General features: G+C 39.5%; 2 protein-coding genes across 2 annotated transcripts in view; one reads left to right on the forward strand and one right to left on the reverse strand.

Annotated features, from left to right (window-relative positions):
- Positions 1-15866, forward strand: part of LOC138866957 (serine/arginine-rich splicing factor 4-like) — a gene marked incomplete at its 5' end in the record, with an annotated part of 21591 nt that extends 5725 nt beyond the window's left edge. The window contains 2 exons of the mRNA XM_070141337.1: positions 1877-1971; positions 15616-15866. Of these exons, the coding sequence (XP_069997438.1) occupies positions 1877-1971; positions 15616-15866 (346 nt within the window). The remainder of the gene's footprint in view (positions 1-1876; positions 1972-15615) is intronic.
- Positions 1-20000, reverse strand: part of Eip93F (Ecdysone-induced protein 93F) — a 214007-nt gene that overhangs the window by 21090 nt on the left and 172917 nt on the right. The gene's annotated exons all lie outside the window — the stretch shown is intronic.

Consider the following 20000-nt stretch of genomic DNA (forward strand, 5'->3'; position numbering starts at 1 on the left):
TCTCTCTTACCTTCTTTTTCTCTCTCTCTTATCTTCTCTCTCTCTCTCGTATCCTCTCTCTTTCTCTCTCATAAATGTGGACTCACACTTATCATCATGTTTAAGACTCATGCCCCTCTCTCATCCTTTGGACTCACGACCTTAGCTCACCCTAAGGACTCACGACCCTCACTCACGACCTTAGCTCACCTTAGACATGGTATTCAGCTTCCTCTTCGTCCTCCTCTCTCCCCTGGTTTGACCTTGTGACCTCTGACCTCACTCGTGCTTGTCCCTTTTTCTCGCCCTCTATCATTCTCGCTCTCTCTCTCTCTCTCTCTCTCTCTCTCTCTCTCTCTCACTCTCTGTGTCTTTCTGCTTCTATCAGTCCATAACTGTTTCTGTATCTCTTCCCTCTTCTCTCTCCTTCCCTCCCTCCCTCTCTCAACCATCTTCTCTTTCTCTCTCTTACTCCCTCTCTTTCTGTATCCCTCTTCTATCCTTTCCTTTTCCCATTCTCCCCCCCTCTCTCTCTCTCCTTTCCCTTTTCTCATCTTTCCTTCCCTCCCTCGCTCTCTCTCAACCTCTTCTCTTTCTCCCTCTTGTTCTGTCTCCCTCCCCTTTCCTTTTCCCATTCTCTCTCTCTCCTTTCCTCTCTCTTCCCTAAATAGGGGGAAATCTTGCTAGATATTGCAGTAATTTTAGAATCGTTCTTCTCCCACGATTTTATATTTCAGTGTCAAAAAGTTAATAAAAAATATGTTAAAAAGTCAGTCAAGGAGTCAATTAAAAAGTCAATTAAAAAGTCAATTAAAAAGTCAGTCAAAAAGTCAATTAAAAAGTCAATCAAAAAGTCAATTAAAAAGTCAATTAAAAAGTCAGTCAAAAAGTCAATTAAAAAGTCAATGAAAAAGTCAATTAAAAAGTCAATTAAAAAGTCAATTAAAAAGTCAGTCAAAAAGTCAGTCAAAAAGTCAATTAAAAAGTCAATGAAAAAGTCAATTAAAAAGTCAATTAAAAAGTCAATTAAAAAGTCAGTCAAAAAGTCAGTCAAAAAGTCAATTAAAAAGTCAATTAAAAAGTCAATCAAAAAGTCAATCAAAAAGTCACTTAAAAAGTCAATCAAAAAGTCAGTCAAAAAGTCAATCAAAAAGTCAATCAAAAGTCAGTCAAAAAGTCAACTAAAAAGTCAGTCAAAAAGTCAGTCAAAAAGTCAATCAAAAAGTCAATCAAAAAGTCAGTCAAAAAGTCAATTAAAAAGTCAATTAAAAAGTCAATCAAAAAGTCAGTCAAAAAGTCAATCAAAAAGTCAGTCAAAAAGTCAATCAAAAAGTCAGTCAAAAAGTCAATTAAAAAGTCAATTAAAAAGTCAATCAAAAAGTCAATTAAAAAGTCAGTCAAAAAGTCAATCAAAAAGTCAATCAAAAAGTCAGTCAAAAAGTCAATCAAAAAGTCAATTAAAAAGTCAGTCAAAAAGTCAATTAAAAAGTCAGTCAAAAAGTCAATCAAAAAGTCAATCAAAAAGTCAGTCAAAAAGTCAATTAAAAAGTCAATTAAAAAGTCAATCAAAAAGTCAGTCAAAAAGTCAGTCAAAAAGTCAATTAAAAAGTCAATCAAAAAGTCAATCAAAAAGTCAATTAAAAAGTCAATCAAAAAGTCAGTCAAAAAGTCAATCAAAAAGTCAATCAAAAAGTCAATCAAAAAGTCAATCAAAAAGTCAGTCAAAAAGTCAATCAAAAAGTCAGTTAAAAAGTCAATCAAAAAGTCAATCAAAAAGTCAATCAAAAAGTCAATCAAAAAGTCAGTCAAAAAGTCAGTCAAAAAGTCAATCAAAAAGTCAATCAAAAAGTCAGTCAAAAAGTCAATCAAAAAGTCAGTCAAAAAGTCAATCAAAAAGTCAGTCAAAAAGTCAATCAAAAAGTCAGTCAAAAAGTCAGTCAAAAAGTCAATCAAAAAGTCAATCAAAAAGTCAATTAAAAAGTCAATCAAAAAGTCAGTCAAAAAGTCAATTAAAAAGTCAATCAAAAAGTCAATCAAAAAGTCAGTCAAAAAGTCAATTAAAAAGTCAGTCAATAAGTAAATCAAATAGTCAGACAAAAACACAAACAAAAAGACAGTCAAAAAGTCAGTTAAAAAGTCAATCAAAAAGTCAATCAAAAAGTCAATTAAAAAGTCAATCACAAAGTCAATCAAAAAGTCAGTCAAAAAGTCAATTAAAAAGTCAATTAAAAATCAATCAAAAAGTCAGTCAAAAAGTCAATCAAAAAGTCAGTCAAAAAGTCAATTAAAAAGTCAGTCAAAAAGTCATTCAAAAATCAATCAAAAAGTCAATTAAAAAGTCAGTCAAAAAGTCAATCAAAAACTCAATCAAAGAGTCAGTCAAAAACTCATTTAAAGAGTCAATTAAAAAGTCAATCAAAAAGTCAAAGAAAAATTACCGAATCAAATACGAAAGAAATACAAACGCCAAAGGTAATGATAACACTGATTATACAAAATGGTGATGATTAGCGTAACATGATAACACGACAACATACCATGGTAAGCATAACGATAATAGAAGTGATGATTATGATGATGATGATGGTGATGGTGATGATGATGATGATGATGATGATGATGATGATGATGATGATGATGATGATGATGATGATGATGATGATGATGATGATGATGATGATGATGATGATGATGATGATGGTGATGATGATGATGATAATGATAATAATAATGATGATGATAATGATAATAAGGATAACGATGGTGATGATGATGATAGCGATAACAACGACACTAAGAACAGTAAGAATAACAATAAGAATATCAACAATAATAGTACAAATACTAATGATAAAGAAATGTGGATAATAGAAATAGTAATGATAATGATAATAATAACAATATCAATGATGATAAAAATAAAACAAATAATAATGATGATAACGACAATAGAAATAATAATTGGTAGCGGTAGATGTGAGGTTGGTAGCAGAGGGATTGGTAGCGGTAGCAGATGGATTGGTAGCGGTAGCAGAGGGATTGGTAGCGGTAGCAGAGGGATTGGTAGCGGCCACGGGGGGACACATAGCGGCGGGACACACAGCGCAGCGGCGGCATGCCTAGCGAGGGATTCGAGAGGCAGCCGGAGCCGCGGCAGCAGCGGCGGCGCGATCCGACGAGCCTCGGTGGGCTGCGTCGCGGTGGCAGCGGCGGCGGTTCCTGGGACAACGGAAGCCCAGTTATTCAGGCTTCTTCCAAATTAAGATCGCGGCGGCGGGCAAGGCGCGTAAGCCCGCGGGGGCGGCGGCGCGCGAACTTGAGCCTACGGGCGGGGGAGCGGAAGGCCCAAGCGCGGCGGCGTTCCGGAAGCGCGTCGGCGGCCAGGTGTGGACTCCGTACCTGAGCCCAAGCGGTTGCCCGGGCGACCGCGGGTGAGTGCCGGCGTGGATCGCTTGGCCCTCCAGCCGCCCGCCCCGGCCTCCGCTTTCGGCGCCCCGCTCGGCCTCCTCTCCTGGTCTCCTTTCTCGGTCTTCTCTCCTGGTCTCCTTTCTCGGTCTCCTCTCTCAGTTCCCTTTTTGGTCTTCTCTCCTGGTTCCCCTCTCGGTCTCCCTTCTTGGTCTTCTCTCCTGGTTCCCCTCTCAGTCCCCTTCTCGGTCTTCTCTCCTGGTCTCCTTTCTCGGTCTCCTCTCTCAGTCCCCTTCTCGGTCTTCTCTCCTGGTCTCCTTTCTCGGTCTTCTCTCCTGGTCTCCTTTCTCGGTCTCCTCTCTGTCCCCCTTCTCGGTCTTCTCTCCTGGTTCCCCCTTTCGGTTTCTTCTCTGTCTCCCTACAGTCTTCCCTTCTCAGTCTCCACACTTTTCCCCCTTCGGTCTCCAAATTCTTTCTCCCCCCTCGGTCTCCCCTCTCGGTCTCCCCTTCGGTCCCCTATGTCTCCGCCATCGCTTCAGGGAGCCTCGTGTCTCCTCCTACCATCTCCCTTTTTCTCCTCCTCCTCTGCTTCCCGCTCCTCCTCCTCCCTTGCCCCAACCTTCACCCTCCTTACCTTACCCCCGCGAACTTCGGCGATCCAGTCTCTTCAATTATCTCATTATTTTTTCCTTGTTATCCACTTTATGCGTTTCTTTCAGTGCATACACACACGCACGAAAACAAAAAAACAAAAAAAAAAGAAAAAAAAACTCGACGATTAATCATGAACAAAAATAAATCACTAACACAAACAACGAGAAACAAGTATAAAATAGAGATAGATAGATAGATAAATAGACAGATAGATAGATAGATAGATAGAGAGAGAGAGAGAGAGAGAGAGAGAGAGAGAGAGAGAGAGAGAGAGAGAGAGAGAGAGAGAGAGAGAGAGAGAGAGAGAGGGAGAGAGCAACACTAAAAAAAATACACATCTTTGTTTTTCGGCCTTTGTTTACCTCGCCTTCGAGAAAAACAAAAACAATAGCGAAAAAAAGGAAAAATCTCAGGTGACCCATATGGAAGGTTCTCACGATTTGATGAATATGACACACATAAATGCGAGCAAAAAAGTCGAACGCAAAAGAAGAAAAGAGAGATAGAGATAATATGAAAATGAATCGAACACCATGTGTGGTTTCCCAGGGAGCGAGAGAGGAAAAACGTAGGGAGAAAAAGTAGAGGAGGAGGAGGAGGAGGGGAATGGAGGGGTGGGGAGAGTCAGAGATAGATAGATAGATAAATAGATAGATAGATAGGTAGACAGACAGACAGACAGACAGACAGATAGATAGATAGATAGATAGATAGAGAGAGAGAGAGAGAGAAAGAGAGTTAGAGACAGGGAGATAAAAACAGGCAGACAGACTGACAGACAGAAAAGAGCGAAATAAAAGCAAGAAAGAGAAATGAAAAAAAGAGAGAAAGAAGGAGAGAGGAGGAGGGCAAACCCTAGCAGGAACAAGACACGTTTTTTTTCCCTTTTTCTTATTCTCCTTACAGAAAACTTTTTCACAAAATGGCTAAGCAGAGAATGGGCTTATCCGAGCATTCTTCAAACCGGGATCAAACGCGCCCACAAACGACATGCTGAACCGCCCAAGGCTGTTGCTGGGGGGGCTTTGGCGTCCGCTAACACCCGTGCAATCACTGGTACACACTTACTCCTGCCTAATATGTGTATCTGTAACATACACGAACTCAAGCAGAGATAGAGAAAGTGTGCAGACACATACAGATACATGCGAAGATGCATATTCACACTTACATTCAGACATAAAGGCACAAGAAAGACAGGGATAGAAACAGAGACGATCTATCTGTCTATCTATTTACACAAGCATCCACAATTACACACACACACACACAGAAACACACACAGACACAGACACAGACACACACACACACACACACACACACTCACACCCGCCCACACACACACACACACTCACACCCGCCCACACACACACACGCACACACACACTCACACCCGCCCACACACACACACACACACACACATACACACATATATACATATGTATATATGTCGAGATGGATTGGATTATTTAAAATATGCCCAAAACGACTGCTAGTCTGAGCAATGTTGCTAATCTACTCTAACAAAGCACAATATTTTCTTCTACTTGCATATACAGTGCCTCTAGAACAGTGACACACACTTCCGATTGGCAACACTTACACACTATAAAAAACAAATGAAGATCACGGAATTAAAATGTAGGCCTACCAATTTCCATAAATACAATTTTATGAAATTGAAAAAAAGTCACAGAATACAATACTAATAGAAGAATGTTGCTAGAATTTTCCAGACCTTTCCCCTTGTTATATTCTATTTCAATGAATAGTGTATATCCTCGATTCAGAAAGACGAGTTTAAAAGTAAGAAATAATGATTTATAATTTATGATAAAAAAAAAGTTTCATTCCCATAATCTCCATTATCTCCTTTCATTTACAGTTCATTTTAATTTCTTTGAGTAGAAAATTATGGAATTTAAAGAAACAGAAACCGTAAAACCATATCTCTCTAGTAAAATATTAAGCGGAGTTCTTGGCCAACATCTGTATTCACAGACTTGTAACCCGCCTCATGTTTGTTTTTATTATGTTTATAGTAAAGATTATTGCTTTATTAGTAAGCCATTTGAGAGTCTAAAATTAAGGTTAACCTTAGACTTAAATGACGTTAGTAGAAAATATTTCTTGTTTTCTATATTGTGATATGCCATTTCGTTGTTTGTCTTTGGAATAAAAAACTATTAGTTACAAATGTTTCTATGACTATTGTATATTTGCCACACACTCAACAGAGTAATGAATTCAGTCCACCCCACGAGCCTTAATACCCTTAAGTCATGCTACTCGAATATAAATTAGGTACGTTTGAATTTTTTTTTCGGGGCTTCCTTATAAAGCAAAATCCCAGGTGGTGGCAGCGGCACTAACGGATAGGAAATAACGTTGATTAAGTTTCAAGGTCGTGTCATGGGATGTCAGAAATTTTGGAAGGATTGTGTACTAATTATGATTTTGATAATTTCCCTGACAGTAAAACAGTAATTTAGTAAGAATAAACTTGTGTATGAAAAATAATTTGAGACTAGGTATATATATAAATGTATATATATACATACATATATATATATATATATATATATATATATATATATATATATATATATATATATATAAAGAGAGAGAGAAAGAGAGAAAGAGAAAGAGAGAGAGGAAGAGAAAGAGAGAGAGAAATAAAAATAAAAATAAAAAGAAATAGAGAGAGAGAAAAAAAAAGAAAGAGGGAGAGAGAGAGAAATAAAAATAAAAATATAAGTAAAAATAAAGAGGAGAGATAGAAAAAAAAGAGAAAGAGGGAGAGAGAGAAAAAATAAATTCCTCGAAGGTCATACAAGTCTATGAACGCTATACAGAACAGAGAGAAAACGCATCTAGCGAATGGGAACTGGAAGAGAATGGGGGAGAGAATACAGTATTCTTAACGTTTACAGAAGGAGAGTTTTGCACCTGTCACAGCTTGACGAGAGAGAGAGAGAAAGAGAGAGAAAGAGAGAGAGAGAGAGAGAGAGAGAGAGAGAGAGAGAGAGAGAGAGAGAGAGAGAGACAGAGACAGAGAGAGAGAGAGAGAGAGAGAGAGAGAGAGAGAGAGAGAGAGAGAGAGCGAGAGAGAAGAGAGAAGAGAGAAGAGAGAGAGGAGAGAAAAGAGAGAAGAGAGAGAGAAGAGAGAAGAGAGTGACAGAGACAGAGACAAGAGACAGACAGAGAAAGAGAAAGAGAAATACAGAGAGAGAGAGAGAAGAGGGAGACGCAGATAGATAGATAGATAGATAGATAGATAAATAGATAGAGAGAGAGAGAGAGAGAGAGAGAGAGAGAGAGAGAGAGAGAGAGAGAGAGAATTATGACTCACGCAAATAAGGGAACTCCATGACAACGGCAGAGCGGTTCCCCATGTATATTCACTGCCGGAATAACAGCAGCTTACCATTCCTCTCTTTTTCATAAGATAGGGACGGGGGCGAAGGGGGGCGAAGGGGGGGGGGCGAAGGGGATGAGGGGACGAGGGGGGAGGAGGAGGTGAGGGGGGCGAAGGGGGCGAAGGGGGGGCGAAGGGGGGGGGAGAGGGGGCGAAGGGGGCGAAGGGGAGAGAGGGAAGTGAGGGGAGAGGGAGGTGAGGGGGGCGAAGGGGCGAGAGGGAGGTGAGGGGGCGAAGGGGGGAGTGGAGGAGGTGAGGGGGGAGAGGGGAGAGGAGGAGGTAAAGGGGGCGAGGGGGGGAGAAGGGGAAAGGGGGAGGTGAGGGGGGAGAGATGGAGGTGAGGGGGGCGAAGGGGAGAGGGGGAGAGAGGGGAGAGGGGGGAGAGGAGGAGGTGAGGGGGGAGAGGGGAGAGGAGGAGGTGAAGGGGGCGAAGGGGGGAGAAGGGGAAAGGGGGAGGTGAGGGGGGAGAGATGGAGGTGAGGGGGCGAAGGGGGGAGAAGGGGGGTGAGGGGAGAGGGGGAAGGTGAGGTGTGGGGGCGAGGAGGAGGTGAGGGAGGGTTTGAGGGGCCGAAGGTGGGAGAGGGGGAGGTGAGGAGATGAGGAGGAGGTGAGGGGGGAGAAGGGCGAAGGGGAGGTGAGGGGGGTTCGAGGGGACGAGGAGGAGGTGAGGGAGGAGAGGTGGGGGCGATGGGAAGGGAGTGGGGCGAAGGTGGGAGAGAGGGAGGTGAGGGGGCGAAGGTGGGAGAAGGGAGGTGAGGGGCGAGGAGGAGGTGAGGAGATGAGAGGGGCGAAGGGGGGAGAGGGACGAAGGGGGAGAGAGCGAGGTGAGGGGGCGAAGTGGGGGAGAGAGGGAGGTGAGGGGACGAGGAGGAGGTGAGGGAGGACAAGTGGGGGCGAGGGGAAGGGAGTGGGGGGGGGGGCAGAGAAAGGAGAGAAGGGAGAAGCTGTAGGTGGGAAGGGTGAGGGGAGAGAGAGAGGGGGGCGAAGGGGGGAGAGGCGGGGGCGAGAGGAAAAGGAGGGAGGGGGAACAGAGAAAGGAGAGAAGAGAGAGGCAGGACGAAGGTGTAAGAGGGCGAACGAAGATGAGAAATAAGGGTATAAATAGCGCTATAAACTGAGGAAGATATTTAGTGATAGACAGGCAGAAAATGGAGAGGTAGATCGATAGATACTTAGAGAGAGGTCTATAAGAAGGTGAAAAAGAAGAGAGGAGGCTGTATGAGAAAGTGAGGAGAAAGAGGACTGAATGAAAATGAGAGAAAGAGAAGGAGAGAGAAGGATTGAATGAGAAAGAAAAATAAATGAACGTCTTTCAGAGAGAGAGAGAGAGAGAGAGAGAGAGAGAGAGAGAGAGACAAAGAGAGATATGGAGAGAGAGAGAGAGAGAGAGAGAGAGAGAGAGAGAGAGAAATAAAGAGAAAAAGAAAGGAAGAGAGAGAAAAAGAGAGAAAGAGAAAGAGAAAAAGAGTAAGCAATGTCTTGATTGATTTTTTTATGTCTTAAAAATCAATAAAACAAACAGTAACCGTTCCTCATCCCATAATCCTTCATTCAAGTAGTAGTATCTATCCCCAAAACAATCAAACAACCAAACAACCAAACAAAAGAACTGATGCACAAATACACAAAGTCTCAAGCGATACACAACTCTCTTTCCCCCCCGGCACGTCCGTCTCTCGCCTCCATTTCCCCCTCGGCCTTGCTGGAAATTATATATATATATATATATATATATATATATATATATATATATATATAAATATATATATATATATATATATATGTATATATATATATATATATATATATATATATATATATATATATATATATATATATGTGTGTGTGTGTGTGTGTGTGTGTGTGTGTGTGTGTGTGTGTGTGTGTGTGTGTGTGTGTGTATGTGTGTGTGTGTGTGTGTGTGTGTGTGTGTGTGTGTGTGTGTGTGTGTGTGTGTGTGTGTCTGTGTTCGTGTGTGTCTGTGTCTGTGTGCGTGTGTGTGTTTATGTGTGTGTTTATGTGTGTGTTTATGTGTGTGTGTGTGTGTGTTTGTGTGTGTGTATGTGTGTCTGTGTGCGTACGTATGTGTGTGTATGTGTATGTGTATGTATGTATGTGTGCGTGTGTCTTCTCGTTTCTGTCGTCGTTGCGGACAGCTGATCAGCCGGTCGCTTCCTCACCCAAACTATCCCTCGGTTTTCGTTGTTATGGAGAGCTTGGTTCTCGAAATAGTCGAAATACAATCACACGCGCGCAGATTTCCTGATTTATAGTTGTCGTGCTTTGATATGTTAAGCTGTAGTATATTTCCCTCTCTGTGTTCTGTCTTGAAATAGATGTTAAATCAACACAACAAAACAACAATAAATTACGCATTCAGTGGACGCACGTACGCTGACACATACACACAAACACACGTTGATATCTATCTATCTTTCTATCTACCTATATATATATATATATATATATATATATATATATATATATATACATAAATATATATATAAATATATATATATATAGATAGATAGATATACATAGGTATGTATATACATATACTGTTTATATATATATATATATATATATATATATATATATATATATATATATATATATATATATATATATATGTATATATGCACACACACACACACAAACACATATATCTCTATATATGTATATATATGTATATATGTACACACACACACACACACACACACACACACACACACACACACACACACACATATATATATATATATATATATATATATATATATATATAATATATATGCATATATACATATATATATACATATATATATATATATATATATATATATATATATATGCATATATACATATATATATACATATATATATATATATATATATATATATATATATATATATATATATATATATATATATACATATATATCACATACACCCATGTAGCAAAATTCCATTCATCTGTTGTTTAAAAAAACCCGAACAGACACCATCATTTCCACCGCATTACTGCCACCCACTCGATCAAATAACCCAAGAATTTGTGTCGAATCTTGCACCGCTCATGAACGCCGCCGACAGTTGCGCAAGTCGACTCTCTTTTGTTCGGCGTCGCCATCAAAACAAAGGCCCCGAGTTCCTGACGGCCGCCAGTCGCTCGGTTGCTGTGGAGGGGGCCGTTAGCGCTGCGTGTTTTGATCGTTCTTATTGATTAGTCTATCGATCTTTTGTCTTCGCCAGGGCCGTGAGATAGTGTGGGGGGGGGATGCTGGCGTGTTTGCGCTTAGATGCCGAGCTGGATTTATGTTTTATGATTATTGTTATCATCATTATTATTATTATTTTGATTTTTTTTATCATTAAAAAAAATCTATTTCTCTTTCTTTCCTTGTTTTTTTTTCTTTTTTCTTCGTTCTCTTAATTCTGTTCTTCTTAGTTTAATCCTTTTCTGCATCTCTTTCTTCTTACTATTATTATTAAGATATATATTTCATAGCTGTTATCACCGATGCTATAATTATCATTATCAGTAACAATTATTATTATTATAAAAATTGTTATTATTATCATTATAATTCTTATTATTATTTTCATTATTGTTGTTTTTATTGTTTTGCTGTTATTGTTTTTATTGTCATCATCACCACCCTCATTATAATGCCTATTAACCATTATCATTATTACCATCACCGTTATCATCTTTTTTCCCCCTCCCCCTCTTTCATCAAATGCTTTTTTGCCTGATCTTTATTCCTTCAAAATATATGCAAAATATAAACTTCGAAACCTGGATCTAATTCCCTTTGAAATAAATAATTCGATACTGGGAAGAAAATAATTCGATGTCGCTGTTTTATGTCAACCAAAATTCCTTCTTTTGGTCGTCAACACAATTACAAAATTCAAACTTTGGCTTTAGATTCGCCAAAGTTCGAACAAATAAAATCATCTCATAATTTAATGGTAATTATTAATAAAAAATCTATCGACCCTGAGTGAAGAATACCAACAATAAACAAACAATAATGTTAATGATAATAATAATGAGGATAATAATGATAATGAGGATGATAATAATGAGGATAATGATAATAATGATAATAATAATAATAATGATAATAATAATAATAATGATAATAATGATAATGATAATAATAATAATGATGATAATGATAATACTAAACATGATAATGATAATGATAATAATAATGATAATGATAATAATAATGATAATGATAATAACATTTAATAATGATAATAATAATAATAATAATAATAACAAGAGTGATAATGGTAATGATAATGACAGTAATAATAGTAATAAGAAAAAATAATGATAATAATATTCAATAATCATAATCATAATAATAATAATAACAATTAATGATAATAATGACAGTAATAATAGTAATAATAAGAAAAAAACAACAATGACAAGGCTCATAATTATAACCATGATGACTATAACAACGACAACAAAAACGTTTCGGTTAAGTCGAAACGTTTCTGGAATATTAGAACGTTTTCACATCGGAAAAAAAATCACTGGATCTTTCATTCTTTTGTAAGAACATTTCCGGAATCTGCGGCAATTCTTAGTCAAAAAAAAAAAAAAAAAAAAAAAAAAAAAAAATTATGCATGGTAGATACAGACGGATGGACAGGCAGACAGAGAGATAGGTAGATAGATGGATGGATAGATAGATAGAGAGAGAAAAAGATAAATAGATAGATTTATAGACATACATAGATAAATAGATAAAAAAGATTGATTTAGACAGATTGATAGATAAATAGATAGACAGATATATAGTTAAATAGATAAGTAGGTAGATGGATAGATAAACAGATGGATAGATAAACAGATAAGAAGGTAGGTAGGTCATAGACAGATAAATAAATGGGCATATGGACAACGTAAATAGTAAGAGAGAGAGAGAGAGAGAGAAGAGAGAGAGAGAGAGAGAGAGAGAGAGAGAGAGAGAGAGAGAGAGAGAGAGAGAGAGAGAGAGAGAGATACAGATAGATAGAGAGAGTGGAAGAGAGAGAGAAGGAGAGAGAGAGAGGAAGAGAGATAGAGGAAGAGAGAGAGAGGAAGAGAGAGAGAGAGAGCGAGAAAGAAAGAGAGATAGAGAGAGAGAGAGAGAGAGAGAGAGAGAGAGAGAGAGAGAGAGAGAGAGAGAGGAGGAGAGAAAGAGAAAGAGAGAGAAAGAGAGAAAGAGAGAGATATAGAGAGAGAGAGAGAGAGATATATAGAGAGAGAGAGAGAGATATAGAGAGAGAGAGAGAGAGAGAGAGAGAGAGAGAGAGAGACACCTGAGCAACAATATTAATATCCTTCACAATCTTTTAACGTTCCTTACTGTCAATCTCGTCTTTCAATTACCTACACAGCACATACCTACATGTATAAATCTATGCATGTACTGTATTTACGTAAATAATCTTATTTATTTGCATGGTAGTTTCTGGTAACTCCTTGATGACGTCACTGGCAGCAACAGCCAATGAGCGACAAGGACAAGGAAAAATGCTTGACGTAGGATATGTGAATAACAATAGGAATGATGATAATAAAATGGTGATGATAATAATAATAATGATAATGATAGTACTGATGATGAAAATGATAATGATATTAATAATAAGGGTAATGATATTGATAATAATGATGATAATGACAATGATAATAAGAATGATAATGATAGTAATAATAATGAATATGATAATGAAAATAATGATGATAATGACAATGATAGTAAGAATAATGATGATAGTAATGATGATGATAACAACAATAATTATAATTATGATAACAACAACAACAACAAACACGATAATTATAACAATCGTAGTAATGACAATAATGACAAGCGTGATAGTAATAATTATTTTGATAACAAGAATTATAATGATGATGATAATGATGATGATGATGACAATAATGATAATGATAATAATAATAGTAATAATGATAACAATAATAATAATAATGATGATAATGATCATAGTAATGATACTACTACTACTACTACTACTAATGATAATAATTTCCAGTGAAAATAATAATAATAACAAAAGTCATAATGGTAATGATAATAATGATAGTAATAATAGTAATAATAAGAAAAATAACAATGATAATGATAATAATTATAACAATGATGATTAAAACAACGACAACAACAACAATAATAATTATGATGTCAATGGCAACAGCAAGAACAAAACGACAGTAATAATAATAATAATAATGATAATGATAATAATAATGATAAAAAAGATAATGATAATGATTACGATAATAATAATGATTATAATGTTAATAACAATAACTAAAATAATGATAATAACAATAATGATGATAATAATGATAAGAATAACAATAGTGATAATAATAGTAATAGTAATAATGATAACAATAATGATGATGATAATAGTAAGAAAAAATAATGATTATAACAACAAGAATGACAGTTATAATCATTACAATCATAATGAAAATAATGACAATGAAAATTATAATAATAATAATAAGGATAATACTAATATTCATAATATCAATGATAATAACAACAATCATCATCATAATCATGATAATGATTATAATAATCACAATAACAATACCATCAACGATAATAATAGTAACAATGATAACGAGACAAATAACAATCGTAAAGATAATGATAATAACAGTTATCATAACACACATCCCAAACACACACATACACTCAGGATGCAAAACACACGCACATACTGAACAAAAGTGAACATACACTCAGTGAACAAAACTCATTCAGGACAAAGATTAGCACACACCCAGCTTACAAAACAACCCTCCCCCCCCCGATAAAAATATGTACATACAACCCTAAATGTAAACAGACAAATCAGATACAAAATACAAGCAGATATGCAAACCCCCCCAAAAAGAAAGAAAGAAAGAAAGAAAGAAAAATAAAGAAAAAGAAAGAAATAGAGAGAAAGATAAGAAAACAAAGAAAGAAAGGAAGAAAAGGAAAGAAAAAGAAAGAAAAGAAAAAAAGAGAAAGAAACAAAGAAAGAAAAAAAGAAAAAGAAAAAAAAACATACGTATATTTACAACCCTAAATGTAAAGAGACAACTCATATACAGAATACACACACACGCGCACGCAAAAACACACCAGAGCATACACCCAGCTATACAAAAACACTCATACAAAGCAATATAACATAAGACATACCCATAGTCATACCTAAACCACGAGTTTTATTCAGCAACCAGACTCAAAACCGAAAAAAAAAGCCACAGACACAGATGCATATAAACCGGTCCCAACCACACACACACCTGTACAGGTAGATAAACAGCTGTTCGCTTTATTTGGGTGAACACAGATGGATTTTAGAAAGGAGAGAGGGGGGGAGGGAGGGAGGGGAGAGGGGGGAGGGGGGAGATATTTTCGTCCTGACAACCCAGGTTAAAGGGAGCTTGTGTGGTCAGTGTTGGCAGGGAGAAAGGGATTCAGTGTTGGCAAATGGAACGCGTTTGGTCAGTGTTGGTAGGGAAAAAAGGGGGGGGGGGTCAGTGTTGGCAAGGAAAAAAGGAAGGGGGGGAGGTGTTAGTGTTGGCAAAGGGAACGAATATAGTCAGTGTTGGCAGGGAGCAAAAAGTATTTCAATATCGGCAGATGGAACACGGTTTTAACAAAGTGTTGGCAAATGGAACACATGGGGCCAGAGTAGACAAAAAAAAAAAAAAAAAAAAAAAAAAAAATCAGTCGGTGTTGGCAGATCAATACCAAAGGTGGGAAGGAGCAGTGTGGTCAGACATCACCTGAGGAAATCCATATGATTGGTGTCACTAAAAGTCCCACAATGATCGGTGATGTCAAATGAACCCCCTGCGTGCTATGACGTCAAGAAGAAATGGAGTTAGTGTTGTCTGATATGCTGCCTCCCCTTTCACTGTCCTTTTTTTGCGATCTGTTGCTAATGCAGTCGCGTTTCCCAACATAATGTGAGCAAATATAACAACTACATCGGCAATAGCAACAATTGAAGCAACATCTACGGCAACAACAACTACAACAATAGCAGGAGAAGCAACGACAGTAGCAACATAAAAATAGCATAAATAACAACAAAAATAACAACATTTACAGCAACAGCAGAGGTACCAACAACAAAAATGACAACAAACAAACGCATCTACGACAACAGCAGAGGCACCAACAACAGTAACAACAACAGCAATAGAAGCAACAACCAAAATAACAACAAACCAACAAGCACATCACCGCCAACAGCAGAGGCACCAACAACAGCAAGAACAAGAGCAATAAAAGCAACAACAAAAAGAGCAACAAACCAACAAACACATCAACGCCAACAGCAGAGTCACCAACAACAGTAACAACAACAACAACAGCCGCAAGAGGAGCCGCTGAACCGCCACCGCCCACAACGGTTAACAACACCAACTTCAAACCAGCCAATTCGACCCCAAACGAGGCCCCGATAGAGAGACCCACGATTTTATTTCCTCGCAGACAAATCGCCAATTACGGGACAAAACGCCCAAAAACAGCCTTGTAGACAAAGCCGCCCGTGGTCGTCCTGCCGGCCTACGCCCATGAGAGATAGCATCACGCCCACGATAAGGGGAGACAATGAGACCAGCGACCCTCACGACGAAACCCTTGGGGCTAATTCCGGTTCGTCTTCCTTCTGCCAACAGTTGACAACGCTGCTTCCCTCTGCCAACACCGAGTGCACTCTTTCTCTTGGTCAGTAGTGAGCACACAGATGTTCTTTCCAACACGATAGAACACACTCTTTTCCTTAGCCAACGGTGAACACGTTCTTTCTCTTTGCCAACAGTGAACACACGTCTTTGCCTTTGCCAACACTGGAAATACTCCTTAGTTTTGCCAACACTAACCCCGCTGCTTTCCTTTTGCCAACAGTGAGCACACTCTTTCTCTTTACCAACAGCGACCACCCATTCTCTCTGCCAAAACAGAACACCTTCTCTTTGCCAACACTAATCCCCCAGTTTCTCTTGACCAACACTGACCACAAACTCCCTCTCTCTGCCAAACCTGAACACCTTTTTGCCAACACTAAATCCCGCTGCTTTCCTTTTGACAACAGTGAGCACACTCTTTCTCTTTACCAACAGCGACCACACACTCTCTCTGCCAAAACTAAACACCTTCTTTTTGCCAACACTAAATCCCGCAGTTTCTCTTGACCAACACTGACCACAAACTCCCTCTCTGCCAAAACTAAACACCTCTTTGCCAACACTAAATCCCGCTGCTTTCCTTTTGCCAACACTGACCACACTCCTTAAGTCTGGGCCTGAATCAAACTCAAGTTTCATATCGAAACAGGGGTCGAGTTTCACAGAATCAGTCTGAAACCCCGACATTATTTCAGCCTGTTTTTTCGGTTTTACATTCAGATTTGTGTTTCAGTTTCAGATCATTGACCTAAAATTAGTTTCAAGTGTAGACTGTTAGTGCGTGTATGCGTGTGTTCGTTTGTGATTGGGTGTTTGGGATGTTTGTGTGCATTTCATTGTGTGTGTGCTTGTGTTTGTAAGTGTATGTAAGTGTGTTTGTGAATGTATGAATGTGTTTGTGTGTATGTGCGTGTTTGTTAGTGTATGAATGCATGTTTGTGAGTGTATGTGCGTGTTTGTGAGTGTATGAATGCATGTTTGAGAGTGTATGTTTGTGTTTGTGAGTGTATGAATGCATGTTTGTGAGTGTATGTGCGTGTTTGTGAGTGTATGAATGCGTGTTTGTGAGTGTATGAATGCGTGTTTGTGAGTGTATGAATGCATGTTTGTGAGTGTATGAAAGCGTGTTTGTGAGTGTATGAATGCGTGTTTGTGAGTGTATGAATGCGTGTTTGTGAGTGTATGAATGCATGTTTGTGAGTGTATGAAAGCGTGTTTGTGAGTGTATGAATGCGTGTTTGTGAGTGTATGAATGCGTGTTTGTGAGTGTATGAATGCGTGTTTGTGAGTGTATGGGCGTGTGTTTGTGAGTATATGAATGCGTGTTTGTGAGTGTATGAATGCGTGTTTGTGAGTGTATGAATGCGTGTTTGTGAGTGTATGAATGCGTGTTTGTGAGTGTATGTGCGTGTTTGTGAATATATGTGCGTGTTTGTGAATATATGTGCGTGTTTGTGAATATATGTGCGTGTTTGTGAGTGTATGAATGCGTGTTTGTGAGTGCATGAATGCGTGTTTGTAAGTGTATGAATGCGTGCTTGTAAGTGTATGAATCCGTGTTTGTGAGTGTATGAATGCGTGTTTGTGAGTGTATGAATGCGTGTTTGTGAGTGTATGAATGCGTGTTTGTGAGTGTATGTGCGTGTTTGTGAATATATGTGCGTGTTTGTGAATATATGTGCGTGTTTGTGAATATATGTGCGTGTTTGTGAGTGTATGAATGCGTGTTTGTGAGTGCATGAATGCGTGTTTGTAAGTGTATGAATGCGTGCTTGTAAGTGTATGAATCCGTGTTTGTGAGTGTATGTGCGCTTGTTTCTGTGTGCGTTTTTGTCGATATCTGGAAACCTACGTAGTCTCACTCGTGTTTCATTCGCGGAAATTGGCCAAGGCTTTCCTATTTTCTGTAGAGCCACGGGGGGGGGGGGGGGGGGGGGTCAGCGAAGCACGACACAAAGCGAAGAATACGAAGTAGTAACATGTATGTATGTATGTGTGTGTATATGTCTAAGTATACATACACACACACACACACACAGACACACACACACGCACGCACGCACGCACGCACGCACGCACACACGCACACACACACACACACACACACGCACACACGCACACACACACACACACACACACACACACACACACACACACACACACACATATATATATATATATATATATATATATATATATATATATATATATATATATATATAAAACCCCACCCTCCGCTATCCGCACCGCCACCTTCGCATCCGACTCGTCCCGACGAACTCCGAGACAGAATACATGTCGCCCTGGACAAGCAGCCAAAGAAATTATTTGTTCACGCCAATCAAGCCCCGACGCCCAGCGAGCACGCCCATCACGCCCATCACAGCAACAGCCAAAACGTCGACTGCAACGCGACTGCAAGAACAGAAGAACCGACGGAAGCAGCGACGAGAATAGCAGGAGCTCGAAACCTGCTTCGGAACACACGCTCTCGCTCGCGACTGTGTATGGATGTCGCGCGTAAGATTCATGTGTATTTATCTATATATCTCTCTCTCTCTCTCTACACACGCACGCACACACACACACACACACACACACACACACACACACACACACACACACACACACACACACAATACATCATCACCAACACACAAAATCATTTACCACACACTAAGAAACACACACACACACACACACACAAACAAACACACACACACAAACAAACACACACACACACACACAAACAAACACACACACACACACACATATATAAACACACACACACATATATATACACACATACACATATATAAACACACGCACGCACACACACACACAAACACACATATATAAACACACACACACACACACACAAACACACACACACACATATATACATTGGTACATTCCCAGAGAGCGAGACCGCCCCTCCGCCGCCGCTGATCTCTCGCCAAGAGAAGCTTCGGCCCAACAAACAGCGTTTTCACGCCCTGTTCCTCTGCCTTATTCACGAACCAACGCCAGCGCTGCTCTCAATCATTTAGCCACACGCACTTCGGGCTCCAGATCCGCCGCGTCTTAGGCCTGACCTTGGCGAAGAAGGGGCACGTCATCGTCGTCGCCATCTTCTTCTTCTTCCTCTTCTTCGTCTTGTTGTTGTTCTTCGTCTTCTTCCTCTCTTTTGTTTTCTATTTTTTTCTTCTCCTTCTCCTTCGTATTCTTCTTCTTCCTGTTTCTCGTCTTCATCTTCTTCTTCCTCTTTCTCGTCTTCTTCTTCTTCTTCTCCCCCTTCTATTTCCTCTTCTTCCCCCCTTCTATTTCCTCTTCCCCTTCCTCTTCTCCTTCTCCTCCTCCTCCTCCATCTTCCATAGCTAAATCCCTAGTGTTGTCGGTCCTTCGACTTCGCTGCCTCCGACCTGACCTGACCTGCGCTCTCTCTCCTCCGTAACGCATCCTCCATCACACAAGGCTGTGATGGAGGATGCGAGGGAGGAAGGGAGGAGAGTTGAGTGGAGAAGGGTGGAGGGGAGGAAGGGAGGAGGGGAGGAGGAAGGGAGGAGAGTGGAGGGGAGGAGAGGAGGAAGAAAGGGAGGAGAGTTGAGTGGAGAAGGGAGGAAGGGAGGAGAGGGGAGAAGGGTGGAGGGGAGGAGAGGAGGAAGGAGGAAGAAAGGGAGGAAAGTGGAGGGAGGAAGGGAGTGAAGGGAGGAGAGTGGAGGAGGGAGGGAAGGAGGAAGGAGGGAAGAAAGGGGAGGAGAGTTGAGTGGAGAAGGGTGAGAGGGAGGAAGGGGGGAGAGG

Source organism: Penaeus vannamei, chromosome 28 (genome assembly GCF_042767895.1).
Source record: "Penaeus vannamei isolate JL-2024 chromosome 28, ASM4276789v1, whole genome shotgun sequence".
In the NCBI taxonomy this organism is placed as follows: domain Eukaryota; kingdom Metazoa; phylum Arthropoda; class Malacostraca; order Decapoda; family Penaeidae; genus Penaeus; species Penaeus vannamei.